The sequence below is a fragment of the Rhea pennata genome, chromosome 2, assembly GCF_028389875.1.
Source record: "Rhea pennata isolate bPtePen1 chromosome 2, bPtePen1.pri, whole genome shotgun sequence".
Taxonomy (NCBI): domain Eukaryota; kingdom Metazoa; phylum Chordata; class Aves; order Rheiformes; family Rheidae; genus Rhea; species Rhea pennata.
The window spans coordinates 134,829,406-134,841,528 of NC_084664.1; the positions used below are offsets into that span (position 1 = coordinate 134,829,406).

The 12,123-nt window shown below is 38.2% G+C and overlaps 1 protein-coding gene across 4 annotated transcripts in view; it reads left to right on the plus strand.

Annotated features, from left to right (window-relative positions):
- Positions 1–12,123, plus strand: part of NOL4 (nucleolar protein 4) — a 183,908-nt gene that overhangs the window by 96,692 nt on the left and 75,093 nt on the right. For all 4 annotated transcript variants that reach the window (XM_062568251.1, XM_062568252.1, XM_062568254.1 and 1 more), the window contains exon 6: positions 7,467–7,750. In XM_062568251.1, the coding sequence (XP_062424235.1) occupies positions 7,467–7,750 (284 nt within the window). The remainder of the gene's footprint in view (positions 1–7,466; positions 7,751–12,123) is intronic.

A 12,123-nucleotide genomic window follows, 5' to 3' on the forward strand; every position in this document is an offset into this window, starting at 1 on the left:
ACCCACTAGACACAGCAAAGCTGGTATGTCAAGTTTTAGACTTTGAAAGTGCTTTATTAAAACTGCCACTATTTGGAGCATCCAGTCTTTAGAGAATTTCCTCTACTGACTCCAACTTGATCTTTTCTCTTTGCTTTTGTCTCCTGACAGATCCTGATGAGGAAGTAAAGTATGACATTACACACATACACTAGATCTGAGTGGCAGATAAGTTTAATGTAATTTTTTCAGCCCCATTTGAGTTGAAACTTAGGAAGCAAACTTGAACCTGTCTGTTATTCTTTTGTTTATTGCTGGCACAGCGCTAGATGCTTATTGGTGCCAAAAATGATGGCAGCTGCTGCTGACTGCACCAGCCTTTGGCTAGAGAAGCAGATATGCCTCTTCCAGGCTGGGCAAGGCAGAAGAAAGGGTAAGGTCAGGGCAAACCATTCAATGCCAAACACTTGAAAACCATGTAGGCATCTAGTTATGATTTTAAGGAGAGGGTAAAGCTCATTTAGGCTACTCTTTTGGTGTTTTTGTTTAATGAGATCATCTTCTATGATCTCTTTGATCATGACAGAGGGGGAACTGTTATATTTTGAGCTCATTCAATTAAAAGACAGTCAAATTTTCATTTAAATCTTCCTTTCATTTAAATATTCCCTGATTTTATGTTATGGAAAAGGCTTCAGAGTTCTCCGTATTTTTTAATGAGTTACCATCTCAAAGTTTGTTGCAGATATGTTCTGTACCTTGCGGGAATTTCTGTGAGTCTTTAAAATCAGTTAGTGTGTCCTGAATGGCCTCTTACTTGCCTATATCCCTGAGTTTCTCAGTTCCTAGCTTCATATCAATATATTATTTTGAAGTCTGGAGTCCTGTATAAGATGAATATTTGCAGACCAGTATCTCTGGTGTTGCTCATATATTGTCCAGCTCAGAGATTTGTTCTTGTAAAACTTGTCCGGAGATGGAACTCTAAGCCACAATTCTCAATGCTAGGTAGCACTTTGCCTGTCAAATACGGTCCTATATGCAACATAAAAACTTATAGAAGAATTGCAATTTTTCTGTATTAAGAACTGCTTTACAGAGTCTTTTGCCACAGAAAGTGCCCTACAGGGTTCTCTAGAGTAAAGAGAAAACTAGAGGATTTTTTTCCCCAGGGGCACTGAGGGCCACAGCTTTTGAAGTGGAAATGAGAAAGCACAAGTACAAATGCATGGATGCATAGCAATATTAACACTACTGTGCACCCAGTGAGTTATGCAATTGGTTATTTATATGTGCAGTACCCTCTTAATAGCTATTCTGCTTCATCTCCTTATTGTGTATAAGCAGAGACAGTAGCTCTGCAGGCAAAGTAAGCATGCAATCATTCATGAAACTTTATAAATGAGCCCTTCTCCTCTAAAGCTATCTTCAGTTTGACTGAGAGGGCAGTATGATTTTTCTGTAGCTGCTGCTGCTGTAGAGTGTTAGCTGTTCACTGTACTGTTGTTTAATGACTATATTATAATTGAATGAAATGATCTGCCTGTTTTGTACTTCCACAAAGAAAACAGAAGCTTATGTATGGAAAAAATTGTGCCTTTTTCTATTCTTTTCTGAATTATTGTATTTTATTTAATAGTGAAATAAGATTTACAGTCTGGCTAATGCATGTATATCAAACCTATAAAACCTACTGTACTCTGACACTGCTAAAGATTAGAAAATATAAACTTTCTATAGTTTGCCTTATTCTTTTCTTTTCATAAACTGATGCAGTGAACTGATGCAGTGAAAGTAACTCCTGACCTATTCCTTCACCACTGAAGACAACGAGTGATTCATTGATTGGCATGGCATTGAAACTGATGGAAAATCACAGGTTCAAGTTTTAATGCAAAATTACCATAATTGAATTCACAGAAGCCAGCCAAGTCAGGAAAAAGCTATGTGTATCAGCAGAGAAAAAACTTATTAAGATTAGTGACTTTAGCTGAAGAGAACAATTAATAGATGCTCTTGTACTGTACCAAATGTAGTCCAACTATGAATGAAGGGACTGAGTTCTGTGCACATCATCACACTCCCATCCTATGGAAAGGACCTTGCCCATCTCTTAAATCCTATTCCTTGTTTCTTTACCACAGTACTGGCATTTTAATGCAAACAAAATAAGTGGAAAGAGGAGCAGATCAGAGTGCTCAAGGAAGACCTTGAGCTGAAAATTATTAAAGGCTGGGCAAACGACTGGAGGAAGAACCGCATATGCTTGCCTCATTCTCTTCTCTAGACATCTCCTAATAGCAGCTGCAGGAGACAGGATATTGGACTAGATAGATTTTTGATCTGACCAATTATGGCCATTCTTACACTTTATGAAATGGGAAGTAATGGAGGATCTGAAATTACCTTCATACCTTTGTTAATGCTACTGCTGTTCTTTATCGTAATATGAAAGAGAGTGGAGAAGATGAATAAATACCGTGGCTTTTTACTGTCTTTAAGTTACATGTTGAACTTGAATTTGAAACATGTCTTGTGATGTACATGAAGTGTAACCAAAGACATGACTGTGACAAAGTGATATTAAACAGTCATTGTGAAAAGTGGTGAGAGTAAAATATGACCTTGCCTTTTTATTAGTTCTTTTGGAAAAGCCCCTATAATTATTTCATACTGCAGAGGTTTCCATGAGTCAGCACACTACACCACCTTTTGTCTGATTCACTGTGTTCCTGTCCCAAAACTGCCTGCCATCAGTTGCTACCAGTACAGCAATTTTTTTAGTAGCTCTAATTATGAAGATTTGGTAGTATGTCTTTGATTTGTAGAATTACAGAAAGAATGTAACTAACAACTTAGTTTTAAATGTTTGCTTATGTAGCATATTACTTTCATTAAAATTGTTTTTTAATATACACCCCCCCACACACACACACTTGCAATATTGAAGCCAAAGAACAGTGTAGTAACTGGAAACTGGTCTGTAGTCTGCCACTGTTTGGTCGATAGTACTGTTTGTTGCAAGTGATCCTGTTCAAATGAATCAGATTGCTACGAGTGTAACGTATTGTTCAGTAAGACCTAGGCTGGTAGGCTCTAGCTTCAAAAGATTAAAGCAACTTTTATCATGCAGGACTTTGGGAAACAATCTGTAAGAGTGGTTTCTATGACAGACAGCCCTGCACTTACTCAGACAGCAGCTTCAGTCTCACTCCTCCCACTCAGCTCATTCATACCCAACCTCCTCCTCTCAGAAAGAACTGTTACCCATCTTAAAGTAACTACAGCTCTCAGAGATGCTCTGTCAATGTGCTACCCACTCAAAGCATTCATTTAACCAGTATGAAGCTGCCTTGGAGCCTGAAAGATCAGTGTCTGTTTGGCTGCCTGTGTGCCTTTATCCCATATCTGTCCTTAGAGCAGGATGACTATGTGGCCACAACAACGACTTTGTTCATTTGGTGTGATTAATCAGATTTTAGTACCCAGGAAAGGTGCTGGCTTGTGAGATCCAAGGGATCAGAATGCCTCAGCCAAGACATTTTATGGTGTCTGAGCCAAAGATGTTTTCAGGTTAGTAACCTTTCCCGCAGTTTTCTCTGCCTCCTAAGCAGGCTGTCTGTTTGCTTCATGGCAAAAATGGAAGCTGTGTTTGAGCTGCTTTGGTACCATGGGGTGCGGAAGGCATCTTTTCATTCTTACCGCTGATGCAGGGGATCCATAGCTCCCTGACCTGTCCCTACTCCTATTCTTTTGGTAGATCTGAGCTTCTTTGTGAATATACTGTTGTAGGAGCAGTGCTGCCCTACTGCTCTTAGAGCTGAAGGCCAACACTATGAATTAATGACTAGTAAGCTTCAGGTAGCTGCCATGCAAATCTCAGGTATAGAAACAATTTAAGTATACTCCAAATGTCTATTGAATTCTAGTCTGAGAATTAATTTGAGAAAGAGAGAGGATTTATTCAAGGAGAGCGTCATGTAGAATGGCTTGTTGACTCCTACCCTGATTTATCTGCAAGGACTGGGAAAAGTCTGGGTGATTTATAGAATGCATTTGTTCACTAACAGTAATGCAGAAGATCCTTCAAAACATCTGGAGTTATTTTTATCAGGGAGATAAGGGAGACTTGAATACAGGTATCTTATTTTAAGGTTCACAATAATTCAATGATGCTTACATCAAAGTTCAGATCTTAAATCTATGCGTGTAGAAAACTAGTGTTCGAGGGACCTGCTGTTCAAGCCAACTTTTATGCACGCTCCAGCTTGCTTGCCTTTAAGGAAACAGTCTCACTGGGAACAGTGTTGAGTATTTGGCGTATCTGGTCTGAAGACAATTCTTTCTGTGTATAGTTCTGGAAGAACTATATTTTAACCCTTTCTCAGAAGAAGCTCTAGTTTTTGAAAAAATATGTTTGCCCATTTGGAAATGGGAGACTATACGCCTATAAATTAAGAATTATTTTCCTGTTCTAAATCAGAAGCCTTTAACCTATTTTTAATAATCTCTGTCATGGATATCAACTTGCAGAATCCAAGGAGTTAAATACAGAGAAACTGGGATTTGGTAAAGGGTTAGGCCATGATAATGTGGATGTATGTGATAGATAACTGAAGTCAAGGACTCACCAGCCCTGAAAATCAGAAATTGAAGTTCAGAGAACCACAGAATCGCAGAACGGTTGAGGTTGGGAGCGGCCTCTGGAGATCACCTCGTCCTTCTCCTTTCCTCCGCCTCCTCCCTGCCCGGCTCCCGCGCCTAGAGCTGCCCGCAGCGTCCTGCGCCGGGCAGCCGCGGGCCGGGGCCGCCCCGGGGCGGGCGCCGGCAGCCCCAACTGCCGCCCCGAGGCGGCGGGTTCCAGGCCGCCATGTTGCCCGTGGCCGCCGCCGCCTCTGCCCTCGCCTCGCGGCGCCCCGTGGCAGCCCTCGCCCTCGCCGCGCACCTCAGAGGCCGCCGGCCGCCCCTCCGCCTCGGCAGCGTGGACGTTTGGTAAGGAAGCAGGCTCTCGCCCCTAGCGCCTCAACATGGCCGAGGCGCCGCGATAAACGGACCTCGGGAAACCAGATCCTTCTCGTCTTTCAGAGCTGTTTGTTGCTGCAACGGGCGCTGGGACGCAGCAGGTTCCTCGGGGTGAAACGGGCGCCCTGCCCCTGCTTTTAGCCGGGACTTGGCACCCTCGGGGCGCTCACTCGTTTCTCCCTCTGCTCCCAGCCGCAGGGGATTTTCCGAGCCCTTCGGAAGGAGCAGCGTCCCTTCCGCGCTTGGCGGACAGGTCAATCCTTGACTTAATTCATTTGAAACTAGCTGCCGCTTGTTAAACTGATAACCAAGAAGTCAGTTGTCTGTTAGCAGTCCAAAATACCAATCAGCAGTAAGCAAACTGTTTCTCTCTTAAATAAAGAAATCTGACCTTCTCGCTGATGTTTCACACCTTTTAAAATGCATTGTCAATATAGCTATTTTTTTTTAAAAAAAAGATTTTGTATTAGAATTTTCCATACCATTTTCTAGTTCAGAATTACGATAAAATCGTATATTCCTTTTCTGAAGCTACATTTAGAATTTTTAACCTTATGAAAGTTTTATGCCTTGTCAACGTAAGTCTCAGGTATAAAGTTTATGAGGTAGGGATAACCCCCGTTCACCTTATTCATCTATGTTACTGAAGTCCTCAGTCAGGCCCAGGGTTTTAAACCGAAGTGATTCCATTGCTCGTGTTGCAAGTTGGGCTGGTGACTAGTGGATATGGTGTGTGCGTTTAACAGTCTTATTCTAGAAATGTTGTGTCTTTTTTTGTACATAAGTCTGTATTTATAAGAGAGGTAATATAAAATTGGTACATACCAAAGCATGATTTTTTATTGCCATTAATTATAAAACATTCTGTTAAAAACAAAAAGGTTTTTAAATTAAAGCTTTTTAAAATATGACTGCATGTTTTTTTATGAAACTAGAATTCTTTTACAGGTTTGAAAAAAAAACAAATAAATATGTTGAGAATGTGGGGCCATTCCTTTATACTTTGTAGCATAGTACTGTTGGATGGGTACAGCAGGCAAGACACTGATGTATGATGGCTTGTCTATGGCTCTCTGAGTACTTAATTGAATTAGATTATTATCCATTTATACAATATTTTCTTCACTTTTTAAATTTTGATCTGAGGGCAGTGAATAGTTGGTTTCTACTCTATCAGTGATGGAGAGTCAACAATTTGATTAATCATGTCTTTTCAAGCATGAGTATTTCTGAGTACATCCTTTAAAGAAAGTATCCTGATTTCTTTTTTAAACTTCATGTGTATGTATATGAAAGCATTTGTTTCTTTTTCATGGAAGTAGTTTAGAAGGATCTGAAAGTGGTTGGTATATTAAGGTATTAATATATTAAGGTCTATTTCTTCCCATAGCTCCAGTTTCAATCTGTACACATTCCTGGCTGCTGACTCCTCAGTTTTGATTCCACCATCACTATTTGTGATAAACGTAGTTTTGTAGAGCCCTGTGGAGGTGTTTGCACCATTAGGAAAACCATGTAAGCAGCTATACAGGAGGTGCTTTGGAGAACAAGAAGTAAGCGAACTGAGGGCCAAATTCTGCTCCCATATCCTTCATTAAATGATGTGTTGCTTTTCTAGATAGCCCTGCTGGTCCAAAGATTGTTTAGAGGATAAGGAACAGCTGAGTAGTTGCACCTGGGCACTGTCCTGGCAAACATAGGATACAAACTCCCGGAGTATGTAAAACACATCTTAACCATACATTTCAGTTGCAAAGTCTTAGGGATAACAACAACACTTTCAAAGTTTTCAGACATAACTTTCAGGCTGCAATTTAATCTGTTATTAACCAGTATTTTAAATGAATTATGACACAAAATGCCTGAGCAAAGTGAATGAGCACATGCACAAAATGAAGAGTGAGTTTTTGTTTCAGGAGTCAGCTTTCCCAATAGGATCTCCACTGCCAGCAGTGAGTGCACCAGATGTATTTACATCATATCTATGCAGGAGAATGTTTATGGATATGACATATGCTATTTTGCATCTTTAAAACCTGAGAGCTAGGTTCTCTCTCGATATCATGTGCATTTCTGTTGACTTCAGAAATATGCGATGCTGCAATAATGAGCCTGGTATAAGAATCTAAATAGCTCCATAGACATATGGACAAACAGATGGATTCAGACAGACTTTGTCCCTAGAAATCCTGTATGACACTTATCTTTTGTGTACACAATAGCTCTAAGGTGTCAGCCCGGATCATTTCCATTAGCTTGTAGTAATATTTTATGTATTTACATAAAGGTTTTACTTAAAACCACAGAAGGATGTTTGTGCACATTTTGTAGAAATGTACTGGGGCTAGTAATCATATAAACCGTTATAATTCAATTTTGAAAAACATTGTGAAGGTATAAATTATGTTTGATCTGGACAGAGATGATGATGTGGCATGTGACTGAAAATATATATTTTTTAATAGATGATTCAGCCGCAGAGAGTTTTAATGGCAATGAGACCGTGGGACACAGTTCCAATGCTTCAGGGGGAACACACTGCAGGGAGATGGCAGAAACCAACAGTAATGGCAAAACAAATCTGGAGCAGGATGAGCAGCCTCTGAACCTGAGTGACAGTCCCCTCTCTGCTCAGCTGACTTCAGAATACAGACTAGATGATCACAGCAGTAATGGAAAGAACAAATACAAGACTCTCCTAATTTCTGATCTCAAGATGGAACGGGAGGCAAGAGAAAATGGAAGCAAGGTAAGGTGCTTCCACATGCTCCAGATATGAAGTGTGTAGCTTAGAAAAGGAAAAGAATTGCAAGGCCAAGCCAAAGGTTATTCCCAGCTAATCACTTAATGCAATGTGTGTGATGTATGGCACATCATTTCTCAAATGCTATACACTGACTTGTATGCCCTGTTACATATATATGATACATACGTACATTAAGTGTTTATATGTGTACATAGTTGTATATGTATGTATATGCATATATATTGTTCTTACACACTGACAAAAATCAGGGCAATTCTCTATCAGGCATGAATTTCATCGGTTATTTTGTCTACATTATCCATTCTATGTAAACACACACATATATGTATATGTATGTTTACTACAATACATATATATATATGTATATGTATTTATAGATGACCATCTCATTACATGTATTTTGTATCTATAGAATGAATCTGTTGAATGTTAAGCATGTATGCCCAAACAAATTACTACATGTGAATTATAGCATCTGAAAGGAACTGATTTGGTTCCTTCCTGATTGTTTGTGTTATGCAGGCACCTAACCTGAATTAAAACTGACAAGTTTGCTCTAAGAAGCTGTAATCCCCTGAGGGCTTTTCTCTGTAGTTTCCATTATGTGGGTAAGGAGAAGTGAGGGTGGTTATGCTGTGGATAAAGACAGATCCTACAGATTACATAGCTCGCTTGATAGGAAGGTATTTGTTATGAGTGCATGTTGTAAGGAGGATAAAAAACTGGCCTATATAGCAGAGTTTATCCATTGATCTACTCTGCTGTCATTGGTGACAAGTTCCCGCTTTTTGCCTGATAAATCACAACTGGATTACCATTTTTACTGTAGCAATAATAGAATGTACTGGATTCAAATACTATTAATGCTGGTCACTAGCTTACAGTAGCACACTATAAAATAACTTGACAACATAGAGGTATTTGAGCTGCCCCATTTTCTGCAAGACTTTGAAATAAGAGTGATATGAAAAATCACTTTTTCTAGGTATATTGAGAAAGGGATTTTGTGTGACTGATGTCCAGAGAATGACAGTTATTTATGCTAAAATTTTAATTCCTGTCTTCATTGCCTGTGGAGTAAAAATAAAAATTTGAAAAGTTTTTTAACTCAGGTGTCTGGTTTTGGTGAGTAGAAAAAAGGGAGACCAAACATGAGATTGTTGGTCACTCTTTTTCTCGGCCATTTCAGTTTAGCAAATACTGTATCCTAAACCCTTCTCCATAAAATCTTTATAAAAATCAGTTTATCTTCATGGAATATTTTTGTTTCAGTAAATTTTAATTTAATTGAAAATGTACTGAATAGCTCTAGACTTAGCGTATGCATACATTCTAGTGCTGAATTTACTCAGTACTTTGACAGCTCAACAGTAAATCCCAAACTGACTAATATAAACAGTATCTTAATTTGCTCCAGGGCACATTGTTCCAATGATCCTTTTGTAAGCTAGTCGCCTAAATATTGATAGACACATAGGCTTTTTGCCTGAGGTACATTACTGCTTCTACCATTACTCTTGCAAATATACAAATAAGCCTGATGAAAGGAGGGAGGAGTCTTAAAATGGAACTCATCTGTAACTAAGACAAGAATATAGTCTAATGTTATATTTCCAATTTTAATCAGTTCCAGCACTACTGTGGATTCTCAAATGCAAAAAAATGTTATTCAAAAGTGTTAAAAATGTATTTGCAGTGAATTGAGATAACAGTCAAAGCCTTCTCATTCTTTATTATTCTACAAAGTTAAAAAGAGCTCTGATCCATATATTCTTTCATCAGAGGCCCCCACATCCATAGATTCTTTCATTGCTCACTGTCATCCTACCTACTCTATACTGCCAACAATATGCAAATTTGCCTCCCTTTTTTGTCTTAGAATGGAACTTCTGTTGATGTTTACAGTTCATTTAAATATGTGATTTATTAAGTACATGGTAAACATTATTAAATATGGAGTGAAGACTTCAGGAAGAACCCACAGCTGGGGTAAACAAGATTTTGTCAGAGATTGGTAAGCTGAGTGTAGAGTAAAAGGGTATTTTTGTGGATGATTTCTTATTTTACAGGTGAATTTACTCTTACTTTGCAAACATAAAGTAACTATAATTTTTTTTGAGCAAAACCAAACATCAATGTGTTAGAACAGAAAGGGACTGTGAAACACATCAGTGTTTCATATGCATACATATATGGGGTAGGACTGACAAACCACAGAGTACCATAATTTACTAGGATCCACCTTTCACATATCCTTTTACCCAAAATATACCAAGTATGTGGGGTGTTTGTCAAAGTCATCTAAGTGTTCTTCTAGGTCTATGGAAACCTCAACCAAGAGACTGCACACTTTCAGTACAGCACAGAGATAGCTGTCTGTACCACAGCATTTAACCTCCAGCCGTTCCCAGCTCTGCAGTTACTGGACATGACTAGACCTTAAGAATTGCATTATTGGGAGTTAGGTGTAAGCACATGTATTTAGAGTAAGCTTGAGTCGTGTTCTTTCCATACAAGAGAAATAACCTGCATGAAATATCAAATTAGTATGTTATTTCTTATGGTTTAATATTCTTATGGTACCTTTATGGTACTTACGGTACTTTTGCCACCCTTATGTGGCAAAAAGTTGAGAAAACTTACATGAGAAGTTAGTGAAGAAAATATCTGATTTGCAAGTAAGGGAAATATGTTTTAAATTGTTGGGCTAGTGTTGCAGGAAATAATACATTATTCAATACTCTAGCTTCTAGTTTGGCCCATTTAGCCAGCAGAAGATATTACTTGCTTGAGATGACTAGCATTCCTGTGAAACCCGTGGCAAAGGGCCAGAACTGGGAAGATCTGTTCACTGGAGTGTTCCCTTCCTGCCCTGTCTGGATCATCTTTTTGGATGCTGTGTAATATATGTTTTATTTAATCAGAAACCAATCTTTCTGTGGTCAACTTGAATCTATTTTTAGGTTTAATGGTAACTCATACTATCACATCAGAGCTGACCTAGCCACAGAATGCCAGAAGATTGCTTATCGGTAGAAAATTATCAACACATTGTATCTCCTCCACCAAATCATGTATTTTCTTCAGAAGTTTTTTTTTTTTTTTTTTTTTTTTTTTCCTGGAAAGAAGCATTTTTTTATCCAACCATGTTGTATATATTTGGCTACACTATTTTCAAGAACGGTATTTCCTTCATGTGTGTGGTGATGGGTTCCAGCATTTGACAACACAGTTCTGATTAATAATATTGTATTTGCTGCAGAAATATGTATGATATGATCAGAAGAAGCATTTGGGGAAAATGGTACTTTTTTCAATTATATTTTCTTTCCATATCTGACATCTAGTGGGCAAATGTTTTTTTAGATATCACTAACCACTTTAGAAAGTGGTTAGCTGTACAGCTCCCATTTTTACAGTACTTATCTTGTAAATACCCATTTTAACCACTTAAATGCTTACACTGTGTAGAAAGTTTGTTGGATAGTCCTCTCATTCTGTGAAAGAGTTTTGAATTTAAAACATGGATGCTTTACATTTTCTTAAATTCAAGCCTCTCTAATGTGCATGGACAAAATCACTAGTCATTTTTAAAAAATCTGGTTTTGGGGGCCTAGTTAGTTGAGTTGCTTTGTCTAAAAAGGCTGATGAATAACTGGAGATTAGATAAACCTGTGAACAAATTTTAGTTCAAATTTTAAAAGTACTGGGGTATATTATTTAAAGAATGCTGTTTGAGTCACTTTAGAATATGATTTTGAAAACTGATGTTGACAACACTTTAAAGTGGGGTTGCATTTCAGAGGATAGTGTAACTCTTGAACCCTCAATTTCAGGCGGTGGGAATGTGTGGTAACCTCTTTGTGTGAAAAGACCACGTGCTATATGTGGTGGGGAGGGTGTTGCCAAACTGTAACATAAACTTAAAAGCTGGTCCAAAAGGGTTTTACCATTTACTGAAAAAATGTTATACAAGAAAGAGATCATTTTTCATAGTCTTAAATATGTGTATGTGTGCATATATATATATATATATATATATGCTTTATATATATGCATTAAGTTGATAATAAAGAAAGACCTGATCCTCCAATGAGAACCAGATGTTCACAGCCATACAACTACTTGTACCCACTCAGAACTCTACTGAAGTCAGTGAAATGTTGAACAGGTACAACTATCTACATATATATTTATCTTAGCAGGACAAGGTTTTTGTTCTACAAAAGACATACACAACTCATCTGTAAATGCTCTATGACAAGGTTGTTGTGATGCGATATGGGAAAACAAGTTTCTGAGTTAGCAAGCTGAACTTTTCTTGTGCTGCATATTTTTAGCCAAATTAATAAATA